The sequence below is a fragment of the Stegostoma tigrinum genome, chromosome 10 (assembly GCF_030684315.1).
Source record: "Stegostoma tigrinum isolate sSteTig4 chromosome 10, sSteTig4.hap1, whole genome shotgun sequence".
Classification (NCBI taxonomy): domain Eukaryota; kingdom Metazoa; phylum Chordata; class Chondrichthyes; order Orectolobiformes; family Stegostomatidae; genus Stegostoma; species Stegostoma tigrinum.
Window position 1 is genome coordinate 80,446,650 of NC_081363.1, and position 24,599 is coordinate 80,471,248.

The window sequence follows — 24,599 nt, forward strand, 5'->3', positions numbered from 1 at the left end:
ATGGTTTTGTCGTCATCATTAGCGTGCTAATGCCAGATTACTTTTCCTCATCGAATAAAAGTGCAGTTTCTTTTTTTAAAAACCGAATTCAGATTCCTCCAGCTGCCGGTGGCAGGATTCGAACCCAGGTCCCCAGAGTGTCGCTTAGGTCTCTGGATTAACCACGCAAGTGAAAATACCACTAGGCCATTGTCTCCCCCAATGATTGGTAAAGGGCTGAGCTACCATCTGTGGCAGAAGCACTCATTCTCTTCCTGAAGACAAGGGGCCAATCCCTCATGGAAAGTCAATGAAGTGAGCAAGACAATAAAACATGTCTAAAGCGTTCCCCTTTACCATGGGGGATGTCTAAAGTGATGACTCCTTCAGACCTCCGCCCACCCTGAGTCTAACAGCTACTCCTGAAAAGCTTCTCCTTCCCCTCCCTCTGCTCGGTTGCATTACTAGGCCTCAACAAATCGCCTCACACCTCCACCAAACCCTCCCCCACGTCCCGCGCACTCCTGCCAGCGTTCACCAAACATGGCCGTCCACACAGTGCCACACCGACCCATCCTGCCCAGAAACTGGGCCCGAGTTTTGACAGCACTGTCCATCAGCCATTTCTCGCCTTACCTGTGGAGTTTTCCAGGACCGAGTTGCTAAAGCACCCCGATAAATAAAAGATACGCTTTCAAAATTTCTCTCGGGCGTCATGCGCAGCATGAGATCAACTAAACTATTATCCTAAACAGCCCAGGTCCCTCATCAAGAATCCACTGCCCCGTTAGGGCCGCGCAGTTCATATTAAACAGACAGCCGATTCTTTTATCGCTCTCTATTGGAAAGGAGATACCTGTTTCTCTGCGTTCTCCGCTCGCTGGTCAGCCTTAATCACTCTCTGTTCCAACTCCTGCATCTGTAAAGAGGACAAAAAGGCGAAGATTAGACGATATCTGCGGTGTAGGCCCAACAGGAAGAGAATGACTTCAAATGTCCCGCTTCCAGCATTGGACAAGCTCACTTGGACCGAGGGGCCTTGAATCGAGCTGCTTCACTCAGTACCAATGCTGTGCACCTCAGGCAACTGCATGGGGAGCAAACTTAATCCAACCAGCCTGTTGCAAACACAGCAACTAACATCAACTGGGGTAATTGAGCTGGACCCTGTAGGTGCCAGGCCCTGTCACATGTTGGTTGTTAATTCAGGCATCGTGAAGGGCAGCCTGGCCCAAGGGCAGTGTGGCTCCCCCTCAAAGCATAAAGCCATCTCCCAGGGTATCGTCGAGCCACAACTCCCAGGCCTGGGTGCGAGCACCAGCGCTCGGGTGGGCAGAGGGGAGTGGGAACCTGCCAGGAGCATGGAACAACCAGGGCGCCCTGCTCAGCCCCCACCTGAAATGGTGGGTGAGGGTGGGGGGGGCGGGGCAGCGGTGACAGGCACACGGCTGACAATTTCTCTGGGACCCCTTGTTGCCGCACGGTCCCCAGGCGCTTTCGGGCCTCCCCCGGCAACAGGGCGGGGAGGGTCTGGAACTGCTGTAGTCACCGTTGTAGAGCTGCAGTTGCAACTCAGCGCGGAACTCCACCCAAATGCTCGCTTTGCATTCCTGATTATAGCACGGGCACAGTGGGCCGAATGGCATTCACAGCGTACTTGCTTTTGTTTCCAGCGCTCCCACCTCTGATCTGAGCTCGAGCATCACTCCTTGGGTTTGACTGCACGCTTTTAAGGTGATTGACACTCCTGGTGCCGTCCTGAGGGACTCTTGCCTCATTGGCAGTGCCATGTCTCCCGAACTCGAGAGTCGATCTGCCAGGGGGCCACTAGTTGAATGATTTCCTGGGGATCTAAACTCCAGAACTCCCTCTCTCCCTAAGTCCCGTCTGCCTATTTCTATCTTACTTTACGTTCAGCCTAACTCTTGTCTGTACATTGCTTTGCATGGTTCACTGGCTCGTTTTCATAGAATCCCCACAGTGTGGAAACAGGCCCTTCGGCCCAACAAGTCCTTGCTGGCCCTCAAAGCATCTCACCCAGACCCATCCCCCTATAGCCCACCTACTCTAACATCCCTGAAAATACAGGCAATTTAGCATGGCCAATCCACCTAGCCTGCACATCTTTGGACTGTGGTAGGAAACCGGAGCACCCGGAGGAAAACCACGCAGACACGGGGAGAATGTGCAAACTCCACACAGACAGTTGCCTGAGGGTGGGGTTGAACCCAGGACCCTGGCAGCATGAGGCAGCAGTGCTAACCACTGAGCTGCCCTTTCTTTCAACGATGGTCCTGGAATTGGGCCTTGCTCCATTCAAAGGCACGTAAGAAACACACGTTCCCTCAACTGATAACACCAGAATGTTTGTGGGACATTTCTGTGAACAACTTAAAAGGCCGTGGTGCAACAACGGCGACAGTGTACTCATGGGCTGTAAAAGTGCTTCAGGGTGCCCTGGGGTCATGAGCAGCACTATATAAAGAAAAAATGCAAGGTCTTTCTTTGCATCGGCTCAGTTTAGTGCAAAGCTCTTTGCTCTGGTGAAGGCTGTTTTATCAGAATAAAGCTTCCTATTTCCAGTTGCTGTCTAATTGCAGCGTGCAAGCCCTGAGGGATTTTTTTACGAAGGGATGTGCGTGCACACACACACACACACACACACACACACACACACACACACACACACACACACACACACACACACACACACAGCCAGCCAGCCAGCCACAGACAGGCACGCACGCACACACAGCCACAGACATACAGACAGACAGACAGATACACACACACACACACACAAAGCCACAGACATACAGACACACACACACACTCAAATACACACACACACACACAGCCAGACAGACACGCGTACACACACACATAGCCACAGACAGAAAGACACACACACACAGATACACACACACACACACACACACACACAGAAACACACTCGAACAGATATACACACACACACTCTCATACACACACACGCGCGCACACACACAGATACACACGCACACTCACAGAAACACATTCACACAGATACACACATTCTCATACACACATGCACACACACACACACACACACACACACACTCTCATACACACATGCACACACACAGATACACACACACACTCACAGAAACACATTCACACAGATACGCACACTGTCATACACACATGCATGCACACACACAAAACCACACACATTCAGACAGGCACACACACACACTGTCATACACACATGCATGCACACACACAAAGCCACAGACATACAGACAGATGCACACACCAGATACACAGAAACACACACAGATATACACATTCTCTCTCACACACACACACATACACACAGATACACACACACACACCACACACACACACACACACACACACACACACACACACACACAAGTTGCAGATAGAGAGAAAGCTGGAAAGTCTAAGGTTTCGGAATTCACCTGTTGGCCAAACAATTACAGTTTGTATGAACCACCATTCCCCGTCCCCACCTTCCCCCGCCCCTCCCCCATCACCACCAACCTCCTATGAAGCTCAGGCTTCTCAAGAGGAAGTTGTAAAAGGCATGGCACATTGCTGAATTCTGCCTCTCCACCGACCTAGGTTAGGCTACATAACACGGCCTCCTTCCCCAGGCTGCTCAATTAGCTTTCCCATCTGTCTGGCTGAAGGTCTCCACTGTAATCCCAGCTGTTAACTCGGTGCGCTTTGACTGCTAAGCATCACTCTTCCTGCCAAGTCAATTCCCCAGCTGGCCACATCAATCCGGAAAAGTATCCCTCTCCCTGCCCTCCTTTTCGCTCCTTCCTCCAAAGGTCCTGCCTCCCTGCTGGTCACAGGGCTCTGAGATGTCACAAGCATCCCTTCCTGCTTCATACGTAGCTCCTGTACAGCCAGCCTCTGCCAATCTTTCAACTTCTCTTCTGGTGGCTGTTAAATGCAGCAGAGAGCGTCTACCTCCTCTCGAAAGAGCACCAGGTGAGACGTGATGCTTACCCGAGCACATAATTTTAAAAAATTCATCTGTGGGACGTGGTCAACGCTGGCTGTTACTGCTCCCTAGTTGCCCCTTGAGAAGGTGGTGGTGAGCTGCCTTCTTAAACCACTGCAGTCCCCCTGCTATGGGTTGACCTACAATGCTATGAGGGAGGGAATTCCAGGATTTTAACCCAGCAACAGCGAAGGAACGGCAACGTATCTCCAAATCAGGGTGGTGAGTGGCTCGGAGGGGAACTTAGAGATGGTGGCGTTCCCATATACCTGCTGCCCTTGTCCATCTAGATGGACGTGGTCGTGGGTTTGGAAGGTGCTGTCTGAGGATCTTTGGTGAATCTCTGTATCTTGTAGATAGTACACACCGCTGCTACTGAGCGTCAGTGGTGGAGGGAGTGGATGCTCGTGGATGTGGTGCCAATCAAGCGGGCTGCTTTGTCCTGGATGGTGTCAAGCTTCTTGAGTATTGTTGGGGCTGCACCTATCCAGGTAAGTGGGGAGTATTCCATCACACTCCTGACTTGTGCCTTGTAGATGGTGGAAAGGCTTTGGGAATTCAGAAGATGAGTTACTGGCCGCAGTATTCCCGGCTTCTGGCCTGCACTGTGTTTATGTGGTGAGTTCAGTTGAGTTTCTGGTCAATGGTAACCCCCAGGATGTCAATAGCAGGGGAATTCAATGATGGTAACACCATTGAACGTCAAGGGACGGTGGCTGGATTCTCTCTTATTGGTGGTGTTGGTTGACTGGCATTTGTGTGGCGCGAATGTCACTTGCCACTTGTCAGCACAAGTGTTAATACGCAGTTAACTCCAAAGCAGTGTTACCGTGAGCACCAAGCACCAGCTCCTCACAAGCTGGTATCACTGCCACAAGTCTTTAGACTTTTGCACGTCGCCCGCAGAGCCAGAATCCATAACTATCCTGGAAAGGATAAGGGTAGCCAACTTCTTTAACCACTATCACTGCCCTCCTGTGTAAATGCACCCACAGTACTCCGAGAGAGATCGGAGCTGGTTTACAGCACAGTCTCGGGGAAGGGACAGTGACGTACAGTACGGTCGTGCTGTTTGTGCGAGACACCGTTGGGTTGCCGGGCTTCATGGTGTCCCCCCTCATTGCGTCCAGCACTGCTCTGCCAATCACAAACAAACGATTGGAAGATTCTCTGCTGTTGGTCAGACACTCTTTCTCCCCCACACCGACCGTCTCTCCATTCCCATCCTTACTGTATCTCTAAACCTAAATACATAACCCACAAAATAACACTTTTCAAACCCATGACCTTACAAGGCATTAATTCTGGAGTTGTGAAAGTTGGCTTATGAGGCAAGATTGAGTAGACTGGGGACTATGCTCATTGGAATTTGGAAGAATGAATTGAGGGGATCTTACAGAAACATATAAAATTGCAAAGGCATAAGATAAGAGAGAAGCGGGGAGGTTGTTTCCACTGGTGAGTGAAACTAGAACCAGGGGGCATAGCCTCAAAATAAGAGGGGAGCAGATTTACGGCTGAGTTGAGGAGGAACTTCTTCACCCAAAGGGTTGTGAATCTGTGGAATTTCCTGCCCAGTGAAGCGGTTGAGGCTTCCTCGTTGAATGTTTTGAAGATTTTTGAACAGTAAAGGGATTAAGGGGGACAGTGAGCGGGCGGGTTAGTGGAGCGGAGTCCTCAAAGAAAAAGGTCATCATGATCTTATTGAGTCATGAAGCAGGCTCAAGGGGCCAAATGGCCCGCTCCTGCTCCTGGTTCTTATGCTCTGATAAAATCATGAGGGGTATAGACAAGGTGAATGGCAGGCATCCTTTCCCTAGAGCGGGAGATTTCAAAACTCACAGGCATATTTCTAAGGTGAGAGGTGAAAGATTTTAAAAAGGACATTGGGGTAATTTCCTTTTTACACAGAGGGTGGTCGCTTGCGGAATGAGCTTCCAGAGGGAGTGGTGGATGCCGTTACAATGTTTAAAAGATATTTACATAAGCACGTGAGTAAGAAATGTTTGGAGGGGTATGGTCCAAGTGTGGGACTAGTTTAGTTTGGGAGCATAGCCAGCAGGGACTGGTTGGACCAAAGGGTCTGAGTCTGTGTTGTATGACTGTATAATGGCCTTTCTTCCCCTGCTAGCTTATAGCAGTATGATGAAGATTATTGATATTCCAGTGTAGGTTGAGACAATTAGAAACCCGAGGGTTGAAGTTGCACTTTCTGTCTCTGCCCCAGCCTTGAGTTGCACCACAGTGATGACAAGGGTTCAGATTCTGATTGAGTGGTGACCTGTCCACCAGGAACAGCTTTAAATGTGGGCAAGGCATTCATTAACTGCAGCATTAGCTGCTCACCCATGACTTGGCTTTCAGAACAACTCTGTAGGAATCTGTCTATCACCTCTGTACTCGGACAAAACTGCTCCACAATCCGGCAACATCTTAGGCTTTTATTTGATGGTGGACCTCTTCCCTGAAACTCTCCAAGCCATCAGCCATCTCCAATCTTTCCCCTCTGCTCTGGAGAAAGTGATGGGCTGTTCCAGTGCAGGTTGACCCCAGGGGCATGGCGGAGCAAATGCCAGGATTTTGATCCAGCCGTGCAGAATATTCACCTTACCTACCGTGCACAACTGCTGCCCTTATTCTGCTGGGGAGTGCAGGATGCAGGTTTGGAAGGTGCTGTTGAGAATTTCTCCGATTCACAGAATCCCTTACAGTGTGGAAGCAGGCCGCTTGGCCCATCGGGTCCACACTGACCCTCCAAAGAGCATCCCACCTGGGCGCACCCCATCCCAGTCATTCCCATGGCTAACCCACTTAAGCCTCTGCACTACAGGCATTTTGAGAACGACCATCCACCCTAACCTGCACATCTTTGGACTTTGGGAGGGAACCAGAGGAAACCCACGCAGACACGGGGAGAATGTGCAAACTCCACACAGGCGATCGCCCGAGGCTGGAATTGAACCCAGGCCCCTGGCGCTGTGAGGCAGCAGTGCTAACCACTGAGCCAACATGGTGACCATGAGCAGTGCATTTTGCAGCTGGTGTACACTGTCGCAACAGTGGTGGAGGGGGCACTTGAGGATGTAATGAAATGAGACCCCTCACCCTACAGGTGGATTCCTACACCCACCTCCCAATCCCCATCCCACTTCCTTCCTTTTGGATGCTGCTATTAGACTACCTCTCCACGAAAGCATTTTGTCTTGTGGCCTGATGCCACTAAAATCAATAAAGGGGAACCACTGGATGTAGTATACCTAGACTGACAAAAGGCAGTAACGATTCGGAAGTAAAAGTAATATTTCTAAATTTGTAGCTAAGTGGGAATATGTGTTGTTCAGAAGATGTAAAGAAGCTTCTGATGGATTTGGCTAGGCTCAGTGCATGGGCAAGGATGTTGAAAAACCTACAGAGTAATTCTTAAATTATAAGTATTAACTGAGGTATTAATGTATAAAGGGATTTGGGTCTCCTTGTCGATAAAACATGAAGGCTAGCAAATGTGTGCTGCAAGCTATTTGGAAGGCTAATAAATGTTAGCGTTTTTTCCCAGAGGATTGGAGTACAGCAGCAGTAAAGTCTTGCTTCAATTGTATGAGAGCTAGGTTAGACTGCACCTTCAGCAGTTTTGGTCTCCCTTCCTCAGGAAAGATAATACTGCCACAGAAGGAGGGCAGCAAAGGTTCACCAGACCTGTTCCTGGAATGGCGTTCAACAAACTAGGTCTGAATTCTGGTAGAATAAGATGGGGTGCCATAGAAACGTACATAACCCTTACAGGAGAGATGCAGGTAAAGGTGCTACGCTGGTTGGGGAGTCCATAACCAGGGGCCACAATTTAAAAATGAGAGGGACGCCGCTCAGGTGCAAGATGAGGATCTAAGAGGACGGTGAACCTTTGGAAAATCTACCACAGAGAAAGCTCAGTCCTTGAGTGCATTTCAGGTAAAGATTTGGTGTATTTCTGAATTATGGTGATGGGGTGACTAAAAGGCATCCAAGTGTCTGATCAGCCAAGGTCGTTTTGAATGGCCTGATGGGCTGAATGGCCCACTCCCATGCTTCTATTTTACTCATAACACCTAAATCCAGTGGGCGTCAAATACACGCTTGCGAACTGGGGGGAGATATTAGAAAACACCAAAAGGCGCTACATAAATGCAATTTGTGGTGGTTCAATCAGACGACTAGTCATTGGCATGTAAAAGTGGGCAGTGCCAAGGCAACTAATAACTTCTAAAGAGGGGAGGGACAAGAGGCAATTATAAAAACAAAGCTCGGAGAACTGGGCAGACTTACAACAACTACAAATCCTTTCTCAATAGTGTCAGTGGGTTTGCCTGCTCAGATCCTCCTCTTGAGCCTGGCTCCCTCAAGGCACACCATCTCCTTGATTTAACAGCACCCAGGCTTGAGAATTTACAGCTTGAATTCATTTCACTCCACAATGCCAAACCTCAGAGACAGCTGAATTGGTCTTCAGATGTAATGACGCTTTGCAGTCTCCTCCCATCTCTGTCTCTTCCTCCTTTCTTTCTACCCTGCCTTCCCTCACCCGAGATACAAATTCATTCATTCCCATTGAGTCCACGTTCCCCCAAACAATCCCCCTACTTGCCAACAACAAAAATAAAACTCGCAGGTATGAGAGACTTTTTAACATCATATAACATCTTGAGGAGCTTTACAGGAATGATGAAGCTTGACAAACAGTCTACGCAAGGTGATATTAGGAGAGCTGGCCAAAAGCTTGGGTAAAGACACAGGCCCTTAAAGAGGAAAAGGGAGAGGCACTGAGGTAAAACAATAAGACTTGCATTTCTGCAGCGCCATTCAGGATCTCAGGAGATTGCAACGCGCTTTGCATCTGATGAAGTGTTTTTTGAATTGCAGCTGCTGATGTAATGCAAACAAACTCAACAATTTACTCACTGCTAATTCACAGAAATAGCAGTATGAGCATTAGATTATAAGATTTTTAGTGGGTGTTGATTGAGGGATGCACAGATATTGCAATATAGTGGAAATGTTGCAGGTTCATAATCATAGAATCCCTGTGATCCTACATTTCCCACGGCTAATCCACTTAACCTACACACCCCTGACCATTACGGGCGATTTACCACGGCCAATCTGCCTAATCTGCACATCTTTGGACTGTGGGAGGAAACCAGAGCACCCGGAGGAAACCCACACAGATATGGGGAGAATGTGCAAACTCCACACAGACAGTCGCCCGAGGCTGGAATCGAACCCAGGTCCCTGGCGCTGTGAAGCAGCAGTGCTAACCACTGAGCCACCGTGCCGCCTTGGTACATCTGAAAAAACCTATGGTGATTTGGTGATGGAAATACCCTAGAAGACCTCCTGCAGAGCTGAGATAGCTGACCTCCAACAACCAAGACCAGCTTCCTATGTATCAGGTATAACCCTAACTGGAAGAGAGTTCGCCACCCCACCCCACCCCATCCCCACCCGAATCTAAGGCTCCTTGATGCTACACTCGGTCGAATGCAGCCTTGATGTCAAGAGCTGTCACGCTCAGCTCACATCACCTCTGGAGTTCAGAGATTACAAGATGTGGAGCTGGATGAACACTGCAGGCTAAGAAGCATCAGAGGAGTAGGAAGGCTGACATTTCAGGCCTAGACCCTTCTTCAGAAAAAGGGTCAGAAGAAGGGTTTAGGCCCGAAACGTCAGCCTTCCTGCTACTGTGATGCTTCTTGGCCAGCTGTGTTCATCCAGCTCCACACCTTGTTATCTCTGATTCGCCAGCATCGGCAGTTCCTACTATTTGGGATTTGAACGTTTGTCACCGGAACGGGTTTCTGGAAGAGATTCCCAGTCATTTTACAAGAATGCTACAGTTCTCTATAAACATCACCCTTGTTCCCTCCATAAAAAAAAGATCCATCCCATCTGGACTGAGTGACTTGTTTTTACTTTAAAATGACCACCAGCATTTTCACTTTCTCCTCTTTATCAATACTTATTTTACCAGAGGTTGCTAACCATTCTCTCACCTTTGACAGTGTCCTCTTCTCTACTGAGGGCAGATGCAAGACATTCCTTTTGCACCTTGGCCAGCCCTGTGCAATTCAAAAAGATTTTCTACCTGTTCATCGTCATCACCAACCTCCCTTCCGTTCTTGTTATACGCTTAAAGAGGCTTTTCGGTTCACAGTCACATAGTCAAAGAGCTGTGCAGCATGGAAACAGACCCTTCGGTCTGACTCGTCCATGTTGACCAGATATGCTAATTTACTCCAGTCCCATTTAAACACTTCCTATCCATGCACCCGTCCAAATGTTTTTTAAATATAATTGTACCAGCCTCCGACACTTCCTCATTCCACCCTCTGCCCATTAGGTCCCTTTTAAATCTCTCCACCCCCCACTCCCCATAAACCTATGCCCCCTAGTTTAGGACTCCCCTACCCTGGGGAAAAAGACCTTGGCTATTCACCCTATCCATGCTTCTCATGATTTTATAAACCTCTACAAGGTCACCCCTCAGCCTCCGAAACTCCAGCAAAAATAGCGCAAAACTATTCAGCCTCTCCCTCCAGCTCAAACCCTGGCAACTTTCTTGTAAATCTTTTTCCGAACCCTCTCAAGTTTAATAACATCTTTGTACAGAAGGGAGACCAGAATTGCACACAGTATGGCAAAAGTGTCCTGGCCAATGGACTGTACAGCTGTAACGTGACCTCCCAAATGTTACACCCAATGCACTGACCAATAAAGGCAAGCATACCAAACGCCTACTTCACTACCCTGTCTACTCGCAACTCCAAAAGGAACTACGAACATGCACCCCATTTTATGTTTCTTTTAATGTCTACTAAAGTAGTCACTTTAGTCTTATTTTTCCCCTTTTTTAGAAAAATTCTCCCTTTACTTTCCATGTCCAGTTTGGTTCTCACCTGTGATATGAACTATACAAATCTCAAGACACTCTCTGTCCTACTTTCGCCTTGCTATCTTGAGTTAAATAGTCAAGCTCTAGCTTAGGACGAGTAAAACCATCCCATTTGCCCCGCTTCATGTCTGTTCTGTACCAGGTCCATCTCCTTGGAGAGCTTCTCATTACTTGATTCCTGTTTTGTCCCCCAGTTTCTGATTCCAATCCACACAGGCTGGGCTCTGTAGTGACTGGAACAAGGTCAGCCAGGGTGGCCCTCACATTCCGAGTTCCCCGACTGGGGCTGTTAACCTGGTCTCATTAGGGAGCCCTGGCTGACAGATATAAACGGGAGCTTCTACTCACTCCGAGAGCCGACTCCAAAGGAAGCTGGGTCAGCGTCGAGAGCTCTCCGAGTGTACCTAACGGGTTAACTTGGTGCTGGGGTAGCAGCCTTTGTGCAGCTACTTCAGGCTCCTTTTCCACTCACTGCGGTCACCTCCGAGTCAGTGCTTCGAAGAGACCGACCGCACCCTCTGCTTTCGCAGGATTTTGAGAATCTCGGTGACAGACAAAAGGAAGATCTGCACTTCTGTAGCACCTTTGGGTGTCCCAAAGCAGCCAGGGAGGGTGAAGGTTTGTCATGCGGAAAGCGTAGCACCCAGTTTGCACACAGCCCAGCTCCCACCAAGTACAGTGTGGTGATGATTGGGTGGCCTGTTATCTAATAACTTATATCTTTTACACCCAATTATGGGTGCAGAGTGGGCCTCAGTTTGATGTTCCTCCTGAGTTTTTGTTGTGTGTGTGTGTCGAGCTGAGAGAATTGCTGGCCTAGATTTCCGGTCTGGAGGGAATGCAGTCCACACATTAGCAGTGAGGGAGTCTCTGGAAAGGTTCAGGGGTGGACTGGGAGGAAGGCCCTTGTCAACCCTCTATAAAAATCTCACCTCCCACAAAGTCCTGGGATACACTCGATCAGGTCCCGGGAGCTTGCCCACTTTTACATTCTCTAAGACATCCAGCACTCCCTCTTCGGTAATGCAAACTGTTTTCAAAACATCAATATTTATTTCCTGGTTACAGAAAGGATATTACTAAGCTCGAGACAGCCTTCGGTAGCGATTTACCTGGATGTTGCTGGGAATGGAGGGTTTGAGCTATAAGGAGAGGCTGGGACTTTTCTCACTGGAGTGTAGGAGGCTGAGGGGCGACAGTATAGAGGTTTATAAAATCATGAGGAGCATAGATAAGGTGAATGGCGGGTGTCTTTTTCCCCAGGGTGGTGGATTTCAAGACTAGGGCATATTGTTAAGGTGAGAGGAGAGAGATTTAAAATAGACATGAGGGGAAACTTTATGTTTTTTTTACACAGAGTGGTTCATACGTGAAAGGAACGTCCTGAGAAAGTGTGGATGCGGTTACAATGTTAAAAAGGCATTCAGATAAATACATGAATAAGAAAGAATTGGAGGGATATGAGCCAAGTGTAGGCAGGCGGGATTAGTTTAGTTTGGCATTATGGTCAGCATGGGCTGGCTGGACTATTTCCATGCTGTATGACCCTTGCACTGTGTCCAAATGTCTTAAAATCAAATGATGCATAGAACACCCCTTCAACCTTAACCCCACCGCTCTCACTCACACATCCATGAACTCCCTATGCTCCATACAGGCCAACTCATGCCCTCTACCCATCCCTCCATGGCCCTTCATAACTGTCCATTTGCTTCCCAATCCCTGTGCTAATCCATGCCCCCACCTGTCAGTCTGTAGCACACCAGCTCACACATGGCAGACCCCAGGATCAAGGCAGAGAAAACAGATTTTAAAAATAAGTTTATGAAAGAATGTTCCCAAATGCCTACTACAGACTCCGCTATGTTGCAAACAGGAAGCTGGAAGAACACAGCAGGCCAGGCGGCGTCTGGGGGGAAGGAGTAGTCAACGTTTCAGGTCCTAAAGAAGGTCAATACCGGAAAATGCCTGGCCTACTGCATTCTTCCAGCCTCCAGTTTGTCTACCCTGGATTCCAGCATCTGCAGTCTTCTGTTTTGTCTCTCACTATATAACAAAACTACTTTTATTAAAAAAACACATTCAGTATATTTACATACTTTCAAGTAAAGACTGCCTTATAAGAGCGAACATTTAACTCGAGTACTTAATTCCTTGAACAACAAGCATTTGAATTTCAGAGATAGTAAGTAAGGGCTTTTCTGAAGAAGGGCCCTGGCTCGAAATGTCAATTTTCCCGTCCCTCTGATGCTGCCTGGCCTGCTGTACCCCTCCAGCTCCATACTGTGTTCAGCATTTGAATGTGCAGTCCCCACTTCAATGAGCTTTTTAAACACTCGTCAATTTTCCAAAATATTTAAAAAGGCTGGAATTTTAAATTCTTGGCAGCTGTTTTAACTGCTCGGTTGGTAGCTTCACCGTCTCCGCCAGCTAATGAGAGCGTGCCTGCTTCACACACAACCGTGCCTACTTTTGACAATGCTGAAAGGTACCCGTCCTGCCACAGTGTGGCCCAGGTCCGTAACCAAAGGGGTACCCTGCCTATCCAAAGACATGTGTAAAATTCAGAGCAGCTCCTGTTGGATCTAACTTTCGGTTTCACCCTCCTGGGCTCCAAAAATCTGATCGAGTGGTAGGTGCTACTGGTTAGAACAGGAATCCTTAAGTGCACATCTAGAGCAGTGTCCCTCCCCTATATATTAGAACAAAGGGGTCATCCTCAGGAATGGGACTAGTGAACTTTCAGGCTTTCTGACAGACGCTCTGTTCACAAAGATTCACGAGTCTAAATCACCAACCATTGCCTGGAAAATGCTTTGAAGTGTCCAGTGGTAGTGAAAGTAAGTGCTAAGTAAAAGCAAGCCCTTGATTTTGTATGACTGCCTACATTCAACTGATATTTGAAGCCCAACATCACTGGCACTCCTGCGTAATTTCAGAAAACTGCCTGCAAATTTCAATCTTCGCCTTCTGCCCCATTAGTGACCCACTGTATACAGCCAGTAGTATAATAATGCCTCTATTATTCCCCAATTCAAGGCAAGCTTCAGTCTTGACCCCCATCCCCCAGATACAACCCGCCCACCGCAGTATTAAATTATCTTTGACTAACACCACCAGCCTCCCTTCCCACGCAACACCCCCCACCTCCCCACTCTTTCCTGATTACCCCATCACCAGGAGTATTAAGTTTCCGGTCTTCCCTATCCTTGTATTATTGCTAATTTCTCACTGTCCCACGCAGCGGCCTATGTCTGCTGCTAACCCGCCTTTGATTAAAAATGCTACTATAGGTACATCTAGGTACTCGTGGCCCAAATCCACCTCGAACCTCTTTTGCAACTGCTGCATCTGATACCCTGCCGCTTCTGAAACTATTCTTCGCTTTGCGGCTGGCTGCTTGCCCAGTCGTTTTAAGTTCTGCTCTCCAGGGTTTCGTTCTGGTGCCCGTCCACCTGTGAAATTCATTCCCCTGCACAAGTTAACTTTCCCACAGTGAGCTTCGTTCAGGGTCCCGCTGAAATGCAACACGTTGACCTTGATGAAGGCCTCTGGTGCCCTAGGACTGGTCCAAAAGTGCCGGGAACCTGAACGCTTTCCCACCAACCTCTCCCTAGCCCCGTGTTAACTTGCTTTATCCCGCTGTAGCTATCCTTGCCAACACGCAACCCTGGGAATAAACCAGAGATTACAATTTTCTTTTTAAGAAAGTCCTCGAGCTCCCGAAACATTGACTGTAGGAACTCGACCCGTTTTCCCCTCTTGCATCCCTTTGAGTTCCCTCAAACTAAGGGGCCAAAGCTGTCACTGTCCAGCGTTGCAAAGCCTACTTTGGGTGAGCAGGAACAATAATAGAAATCACTGGAAAAGCTTGGCAGGGTCTGGCAGCACCAGTGAAAAAAAAATCAGAGTTAACATTTCGGGTCTGGGTGACCCTTCCTCAGAACTGGAAGGCCCTTCCTCAGACCTTATTTGTGTGGATTGACCACCTCTCTGAGGAAGGGTCATTCGGACCCGAAACATTAACACTGACTTTTTTTCCCCTTCACAGAGGCTGCCAGACCTGCTGAGCTTTTGCAGCAACTCCTGTTATTTTTTGCTCCTGACTTACAGCGTCCGCAGTTCTTTCGGTTTTTGTTTTGAGAGAGTAAAGGCCTACTTTGTGCGAGACTCGCACCACACTTGCGGAAACAATTTTCTCTTGAAGTGCGGTCACGTTGGGCTCAGAATATTAACTCTGTCAGTGTCTCTCTCTCTCTCCCCCCCTCCCCCTCTCCCCACAGGTGGTGAAGGACCTGAGGAGTTTCTCCAGCATTGCCTGTACTATCGTTTGAGATTCCTGGCGTGCCAAGTATCTTGCTTTTGTTGGATTATTAAGCCCCTCTGGACCCGTCTTCCTGCACTGTCATTTGTCCCCCAGTCCGCTACGCTACCCAATTACAGAAAATCACTTACAGCCCACAAAGTCCAAAAAGGACACCAGGTTCTTTCCTCACCTTGCCTCAAGGCATCACCCTCGTCTTAAGCCAATGTACAAGTCAGTTCCATCGTGGCCCAGCCCACATGGGGTTAAACATTGTGCATCCATACAGCTCAATTGCGCTCACTGTTCACTCTGTGACTCTGCTACACTAGATCTCTTTTCCCCCATGCCACACCTTGTGGGATTGAAAGACGGCTGTTTCCCTGGGAGCAAGGAGGGCTGCTCCTCTGATGCTGCCGGCCCTGCTGTGTCCCTTCAGCTCCACACTGTGTTATCTCGACACTCCAGCATCCGGCAGTTCCTACTGTCTCAGTGGGTCAAATAGCTACGGGCTGCACTTCAAGGTTTTGTGATTCAATGCCCAGGGTCAGTTGTAAACAAATCAAGAAAGAGATTGATACGTGCATTATCTATGGTGCTTGCAGTAGTTTACAGCCTCATCGTTGCTGGATCACGCAGCTGTCAGGACAGTAGGAGAAACCGATGCACTTTGATCTGGGAATTCCCCTTTCTTTGCACATACCTTGGTTTGTACATAGGCAGAGATTTGCTGCCCATTAGATGCAGAGTGCATGATGACAACTACTGGAGGACATTAACTTAAGGTGATGGGGGGGGAGAAGGTTTAGAAGGGACCTAAGGGTCCCTTTTTCACACGAAGCGTGGTGGGTATATGGAACAAGAGGAAGTGGTGGGGGTTGGTACAATTGCAACATTTAAAAGACTTTTGGACAGATACATGGATAGAAGAAGTTTACAGGCCAAACCGAGGCAAGTGGCAAGAGTTTAATTTAGGAAAAATGGGTGGTGTGGACGAGTCAGGCCAAAGGGCCTGTCTGATTGCTGTGATGGCTGCATATCGTTTCCAACGTGGCCTAACAACTGCAATCAATGGCTTTTGCAAGCAGGGGACCTTCCAGAGTTCACTTCACCACAAATAAAATTGGACAGTGAGCCCAATGTTAGACCAATGACTGGATCAAGATGGTAATTATTACACAGAGTGCCTCAATGGAGGAGAGGAAGAGAAAGGGAAAATGGACAGGTTTACAAAGTTTGGGGCCTAGTCAACTCTCCGCAGCACTGCCAATGGTGGAGCAATTAAAAGCAGGGCCAGTGGACAGAATTAAAACAGATTTTAAGACAGTCAGGCCTCAGGAGCTTACAGAGAACAGGGGAGCGGTGACAAGGCCACAGATATTTTAATGCAAGGCTAAAAGCTTTATTGAATAGTACAAAGTGCTCATTGTCCACCTTGTGACTTGCAGATTGATTCGTGCTCAAGGTCACATTTTAATTCAGAACGAGTGTGGGAAAATGGTCTGCAGCCAGGTCCTTAACAGAGACAGACAGTGTAAAAGCACATCAGCAGCAGGGTCAGGGGAAGCCAAACCACTGCAAAAGACAGGAGGGGAATTCCTTGCCTCTGGAGGCACCTATTCACTGCCTCTTGCAAGGTGAGGAAAGAGATGGAAGGGATGTGCACCTATATAGGCAGTGCAACTTCAGAACATCATCGTGTTAAAGCAGATCACAACTAACAAAGCCCTCCTGAAGTGTTGGAAACTGTAGGGGAACAGAACAGCTGACTCGTGCTCACAGCACGCATCAGCTACATGTTCGATTCAGATCTCCAGGATGCTCAGTCTGGCTGTGTTTACAATAAAACTGCTGCACGTAACTCAAGCTTGGCCTGGCCTGGCCTGGGAGTGCTCACAGGTCAGTGTGAAACGAGATTGTGGAGAAGTGTAACACCGGGCTCGAAACATTAACTCTGTTTCTCTCTGCGCAGACTTGCTGGGTTATTCCAGCTCTTACTGTTTGTGAGGTGCCACATTTTGGAAAGGCAAATCAGGACAGGACATGTACACTTAGTGGTAAGATCCAGGGCAATACTGCTGAACAAAGAGACCTTAGTGTGCAGGTTCATAGTTCCTTGAAAGTGAAGTGACAGGGAGACAGTGCAGTGAAGATGGAATCTGGTATGCTTGCCTTTATTGGTCAGTGCATTGAGTACAGGAGTTGGGAGGTCATGTTGCAGCTGTACAGGACATTGGTTGAGCCACTTTTGGAAAAGTGCATTCAGTTCTGGTCTCCCTGCTATAGGAAGGATGTTGTTAAACTTGAAAGTGTTCAGAAAAGATTTACAAGGATGTTGCAGGGTTGGAAGTTTTGAGCTACAGGGAGAGGCTGAATAGGCCGGGGCTATTTTCCATGGAGAGTCGGAGGCTGAGGGGTGACCTTATAGAGGTTTATAAAATCATGAGGGACATGGATAGGGTGAATAACCGAGGTATTTTCCCCAGGGTAGGGGAGTCCAAAGCTACAGGGTGAGACGGAAAAAAAATAAAAGGGACCTAAGGGGCAACATTTTCACACAGAGGGTGGTACATAGATGGAACGAACTGAGAGAGGAAGTGGTGGAGTCTGGTACAATTACAACATTTAATAAGGTGGCACGGTGGCTCAGCGGTTAGCACTGCTGCCTCACAGCACCAGGGACCCAGGTTCAATCCCAACCTCGGGTGACTGTGTGGAGTTTGCACATTCTCCCCGTGTCTGCGTGGCTTTCCTCCGGATGCTCCGGTTTCCTCCCACAGTCCAAAGATGTGCAGGCTAGGTGGATCGGCCGTGCTAAATTGCCCATAGCGTTCAGGATGTGTAGGTTAGGTGGGTTATAGGGGGAATGGGTCTGGGTGGGATGCACTGAGGTTTGATGTGGGCTTGTTGGGCCGAAGGGCCTGTTTCCACAGTGTAGGGATCGTAATTCTAATTCTAAAAGCACAAATGGATGATATATGAGTAGGAAATAAGGGGAAATGGGCCAAATGCGAGTGGATTAATTTAGGATGAGTTATGCCGAAGGGTCTGTTTCTCCATGTACTTCTCCATGACTCTGTCAGTGTATGTTAGTAACAGAAGGAGTTGAACCTTGTAGTCTCAGCTGGCTGAGATAATACATTCTGTTGAGAGTTGAGGTGGTGGGGGCGGGGATGGGGGGTTAAATCTTGTTGCCTCCCACTAACGCACGCAGACCTTGCTGTTAGGATTTGCTGAGACAACAGCACTCGGAAAGCCTCCAAGTCTGCTGCGCCCCTAGATTCAAACTGCAATTCGTTTCGAAAGTGAGCGAGCCGGGTAATGGAACTGGCACGGATTGGTGGTGGTGGGTGGGGGGGAGGGGGGTGGAATAAATCTTTTGTCGCGCCCCTAGCACCACCATTGAACGAGCAGATAAGATTCTTCAGAACAGACAACTAAAGGCAGCGATCAAAAGAAGTTCCACAGTAGAGACAGCTCGGTCCTGGATTGGCATGGGCGGGGAGCACATCCCCCCGGTTCTGAAACCACGGAACGTAACAAGTTGGCAATTTCGGGTAATTGCCGGTCTCATTTCCATCCTGACATCTCCCTTTGTAGCTTCGCCGGAGTTTCTAATTATAGAACAAAACCGCTGGAGAGTCTGGCATCAATTAAAGACCCAGTGGTTGGAGGCCGAACGTTGGAAGGGAAAGGGATTTCAGAGTCTGCTGGCACTGAGTGCTCGGATCCTTCTGAAGATCAGTCCAACAGAAACTCGACGCCAGGCACACAGACCGCTCCCCGACCCCCCCCACCCCACCCCGGGCATGTCCTTAACCAGCGACAGTCCCATTCGGGCCACAAGGAGTTTCACAGCTGCCAGCTCTTCCTTCAGCGACGCTGCCAAATCGCTGGGGAGCTCAGACAGCTGATGCGTCCGCAACAGAAACAGAAATAAAGACCGACGAGAGGAATGTTCAGATGGATAGATGGGGTCGATACTAGCCTCAACCCCAGTGAGAGCCCACCCCCAACCCCACCCCCATCACCTGCACTTCTTTGGAAGCGATGCTTTGAAGGGGACCTCAGTTTAATGCCTTACTGAAAAGGAGTTTTCCCTAACCTGACAATATTCCCTCAGAAATGCACTGTTCAAACACATGACATACTCAATAATTTTGTCCTGGCTTCGAGGAGCCCCTCCACCACTGGTACACAGCGACTGCACATACACCACATATACAATACATCAAAGCCTCTTTAACAGCACGTCCCGCACCTCCAATCTCCACAGGTACCAGGGCCAGGCTAGCAGACACCAGTCTCCAGCCAAACGTGTATCACTGCCCCTTCATTGTCACCGGACCCAAAACCTGGAGCTGGCTAGAAACACTTTCAGCTGCTTCGTGGGATATGGACGTTGCTGGCCGGGCCCAGCATTTATTGCCCCGTCCCTAGTTGCCCCTTGAGAAGGTGGCGGTGAGCTGCCTTCTTCAACCGCTGCAGTCCACCCACTGCGGGTTGACCCACAAATGCCCTCAGTGAGGGAATTCCGGGGGTTTTTGACCCAGCGACAGTGAGGGAACCGCAATGTGTTTCCAAGTCAGGGTGGCGAGTGGCTCGGAGGGGAAATTTTCAGCCTTCCCATGTATCTGCTACTCTTAACCCTTCCAGATGGGTTTGGAAGGGCCATGAAATTGAAAAGCGAACGCCACTTCTCTGCTTGGGGACCGCTTTGCAGAACACCTCCGTGCAGTTCGCAACAAACAACTGAACCTCCCAGTCGCGAACCATTTTAACTCCCCCTCCCATTCCTCAGACGACATGTCCATCATGGGCCTCAAGCAGTGCCACAATAATGCCACCCAAAGGTTGCAGGAACAGCAACTCATATTCCGCTTGGGAACCCTGCAGCCCAATGGTATCAATGTGGACTTCACAAGCTTCAAAATCTCCCCTCCCACCACCGCATCCCAAAACCAGCCCAGCCTGTCTCTGCCTCCCTAACCTGTTCTTCCTCTCACCCATCCATTCCTCCCACCTCAAGCCACACCTCCATTTCCTACCTACCACATCATCCCGCCTCCTTGACCTGTCCGTCTTCCCTGGACTGACCTATCCCCCCCATACCTCCCCACCTATACTCTCCTCTCTACCTATCTTCTTTTCTCTCCATTTTCAGTCCGCCTCCCCCTCTCTCCCTATTTATTCCAGTTCCCTCTCCCCATCTCCCTTTTCTGATGAAGGGTCTAGGCCCGTAACACCAGCTTTTGTGCTCCTGAGATGCTCCTTGGCCTGCTGTGTTCATCCAGCTCCGCACTTTGTCATCTTGGATTCTCCAGCATCTGCATTTCCCATTATCACTGCCACTTCTCTCTCCACAGATGCTGCCAGAGTTTCTCCAGCCCTCTCTGTCCGTGTTTCAGATGTCCAGCTCTTCGATTTTACTTTGGTGCGGTTTTGGGGTGAGGTGGGGAGGGGGGGGTTGCGGATTTAAAGAAGGTGCTGGTAGAGAGCACAACTCACCACGTTTGCAAGGGCAGGCTATAAATATCTGTGCCGGTCATGGCTAACTCCGGACGGGGATACTTTAAATTTAAAAAAAAACCTCCTCTGAAGTGCGACGTGAAGCTGTGACCACCTGGCTGAGAGGCGAGGCCAATATGGTCGAATGTTTTCTAGAATACGCTACGTCTTTCTACACGGAGGTATGAAGTAAAATGGGCGCCAAGGGGTTTGGAACGGAAAGCTACTCAGTACGTGCATGACTAGCTGCTGTTTGACCTCTGACACCAACAACTTTTAACAAGGCAATAGTTAAAGTATAACGCAGTCAGTCACTGTGACATCTAACCTGTCAGCCGGGCCTTTTGGCAGAGGATCGTCGACACAGCCCAGCAAGCCAACCCGTCCATCCATTTCCTTCATCTGAGCTCCCCTGCCACCTCAGAAAGTCCCCTTCTGTCAGGCGGAAATTGCACAGACTATTAGCTGGGTCTCTGGATTCGCATCCCTATGGGCTAGGCCGAGGAAAAGCCTGGGCTCCCTTTAGCAGGGGAGTGACCACGTGGCGTAGAGAGGTGCCCGTGTCCCTGAGCTGAACGGTTCCGCGACAGCTCCACCCGGGCTTCCAGATGGCTAATGCAACGACCAGAGAGCCAACTGTATCCCTGACCAGTGATAACGGGAACTGCAGATGCTGGAGAATCCAAGATAACAAGGTGTGGAGCTGGATGAACACAGCAGGCCAAGCAGCATCTCAGGAGCACAAAAGCTGACGTTTCGGGCCTAGACCCTTCATCCAATATACCTGACGACCCTGTATAATCAACAGGCCAACGCCATCAAGTCTGGTTTACCCCAGGGGGCAACCCCAGCCTGGGTGAAAGGAGTCTCTGCCTCCTGTGATTCTGTACCAGTTATACCAGGGCTGAGTCATGCCATTCGGACTCAGATACCACAGTTGCCTTAAATCGGTGGGAATCACCGAAATTCCGAAAATACCTGACCGAGTGGTCATTCTCATTTTGGCCTCTAGCACTTGGCATTGAGTTCAATAACTTGAGAACCTCACTCAATCCTTCCATGTTTCTTTAACTCACGCCATGCCTGGTCCTGTAATAAAATGGGTTAGTGTAGGCTGAATGACCTGCCCCCACACTTCAGGGATTGTACAATTCGAGCTCTCGTTATCACTTATTTAAAACTTATCTTCCGGTCTATTCATCATCTCCTGGTTTACCTAGGCCTTTCCACGTATGTGTCTCGCTCTCTCTCTGTCTCTCTGGGATCCGTCTCCACCACCGCCGCCGCTGCCCCCCCACCCCGCCCCATACCACTTAATCGTCACTGCTAAAACACAACAAATCACTGGACTCAAAACGTTGATCCTGCTCTTCTCCCCACAGATGCTGTCAGGCCTGCTGAGTTAGTGAGAATGGGAACTGCAGATGCTGGAGAATCCAAGATAACAAAGTGTGAAGCTGTGTTCATCCAGCTCCACACTTTGTTATCCAAGGCCTGCTGAGTTACGCCGGCAAAGCGGGAGTTTGCCAACTCCAGCAGGTTCAATGCGCAGCACACAGCGGGTCTAAGACAGGTACAGACCAGGGCGGTCATGAACACAGGCACAATGCCCCGTTCCCAACAACTAAACAGGAAGAGATTTTTTTTTGCAAGCGCGTGGGTTGCAAAGGAAGGTCATCCCTAACTTCAGCACAGGAGTAACGTTGCTGAACATCAGACTTAATCGTGCGAAAAAAAGCCAGTGTAGTACAAACAGAAGGGGAGGGAGTAATTTTAAATAAAACAAAAAGACAGGAGGCTTTGCTGACAAGTTGCCATGAATGGTTGAAGTATGAGCAGTTTGAATAAACACGGAGAATTTGGTGTCATTGGCCTAAAGACTGGCAACCAGAGGGCACAGATGCAAAGGGACTGATAAAGGACACACAGACTTGTGTACAGAGGTGTCCCTTTTGCACAATGCGCTGTTGTGTCTAGAATGTACTTTCTGAAAACCCCACACTGGGCCAGGATCAATATGACCTGCCGGTTTGATGTGCTGCCCGCAATGTTGGCAGTTGGCATGGACCCCATGGGTTGCTGGTCCTCCTGGGTCAGGCTATCCGGCAGTTCAAGACTCCAGGGTTCGACCCCGTACTACAGACTCATTCAGAGGGAGCACTGCCCAGTGCCAAGGTACAACTTGTTGGTTTACACACATATGACGCTCAGCTCGAAGTTTACGCCCCCCCATCTCTGTAGCATGTGACAGCTGAGACATTGTGTCATTCACATGACACTGGATGGTCCAAAACAGAACTGGATTGATGCTCAAGTGGAGCGTAATTCTAACTTTGTACAGAGGGCGAAGAGAATGGGACTAAATTGCTGGCTCCTCAATCGGGCTAGCCACAGACACAGTGGGCCAAACGGCCTCCTCCTGTGCTGCGTCGTTCTATGATCCAGTAGCGCAGCAGGGAAGTTGGTGCATTCACAGACTTAACCAGCTCTGCGGCTCGTAGGAGGATTTTGAGCGTACGCCTCACACTGTGGGGGGGCAGCAGCCTTGGTGAAGCAGACTGTTCTGGTTGGGAACCCCAGCCCACTCCCAATCAGCGCCGCACGCCTCCACCCGTTCACCTTTTCGGCCAACAGCTCCCGGATCTTGCCAGCCTGCAGCCTAAACCGGAGGAGCTGGGACTCCAGCGTCATGCAGCGTTTTTGCCAGTTGTAGCTGCTGCCGACATTCTCTGCCATCGTCTCCATGGTTTTCCTAGCTCTCGCCGGTGGTGGTTGGGGTGGGGTGGCCCGCGCCCCTGAGGTTCGCTCAACCTGAAAGTAGAAAAACGCATGTTCAGAAGGAAGCAAGAACAAACCTGGAACACAAAAGTAACAGCGGCGATTCCTTGTCGCGATGACAACAACAGGAAGGGCCTTGACTTCCTCAGCTCCTTGACAAGCGCATCCCGTGGATGCTCAAGTGTCCGGAGCGGGGCTTGAAACCGCAGCCGTCAGATTGGGAGGTGGGGGGGGTATTGTCCTGCGGGTTAGAGAGACCTCAGGGAGCTCCACTGGGCCAGCAGCTGAATGGGCTCCGCAGCCGGCGATCCCAGTGAGCTGTACCGAGGGTCTTCTACCCCTTACACCAGGGAAGGAAAGCAGGCAGAGATAATGGGAACTGCAGATGCTGGAGAATCCGAGATTTTAAGGAATGGAGCTGGATGAACACAGCAGGCCAAGCAGCATCTTAGGAGCACAAAAGCTGACATTTCAGGCCTAGACCCTTCATCAGAAAAAGGATAGCAGGCAGTCAGTCAGCATTCATTAAAAAATAAGTTACAGAAATAGAACCATAAAGGATGCAAGATAATAAAATGTGAGGCTGGATGAACACAGCAGGCCAAGCAGCATCTCAGGAGCACAAAAGCTGACGTTTCGGGCCTAGACCCTTCATCAGAGAGGGGGATGGGGAGAGGGAACTGGAATAAATTGGGAGAGAGGGGGAGGCGGACCGAAGATGGAGAGTAAAGAAGATAGGTGGAGAGAGTATAGGTGGGGAGGTAGGGAGGGGATAGGTCAGTCCAGGGAAGACGGACAGGTCAAGGAGGTGGGATGAGGTTAGTAGGTAGATGGGGGTGCGGCTTGGGGTGGGAGGAAGGGATGGGTGAGAGGAAGAACCGGTTAGGGAGGCAGAGACAGGTTGGACTGGTTTTGGGATGCACTGGGTGGGGGGGAAGAGCTGGGCTGGTTGTGTGGTGCAGTGGGGGGAGGGGACGAACTGGGCTGGTTTAGGGATGCAGTAGGGGAAGGGGAGATTTTGAAACTGGTGAAGTCCACATTGATACCATTAGTCTGCAGGGTTCCCAGGTGGAATATGAGTTGCTGTTCCTGCA

At 49.4% G+C, this 24,599-nt stretch overlaps 1 protein-coding gene across 4 annotated transcripts in view; it reads right to left on the bottom strand.

The window, feature by feature from the left end:
* Positions 1-24,599, bottom strand: part of plekhh1 (pleckstrin homology domain containing, family H (with MyTH4 domain) member 1) — a 138,988-nt gene that overhangs the window by 89,286 nt on the left and 25,103 nt on the right. The window contains exons 2-3 of one of the 4 annotated variants that reach the window (XM_048538191.2): positions 23,347-23,538; positions 836-898 (exon numbers count right to left, since the gene is read on the bottom strand). In XM_048538191.2, coding sequence (XP_048394148.1) covers positions 836-898; positions 23,347-23,472 — 189 coding nt within the window. In that variant the 5' untranslated portion in view covers positions 23,473-23,538. Of the gene's footprint in view, positions 1-835; positions 899-1,661; positions 1,986-3,525; positions 3,547-3,602; positions 3,798-23,346; positions 23,539-24,599 lie in introns of those variants that run through there. The other 3 variants (XM_048538194.2, XM_048538195.2, XM_048538193.2) reach the window with 3 other exon arrangements.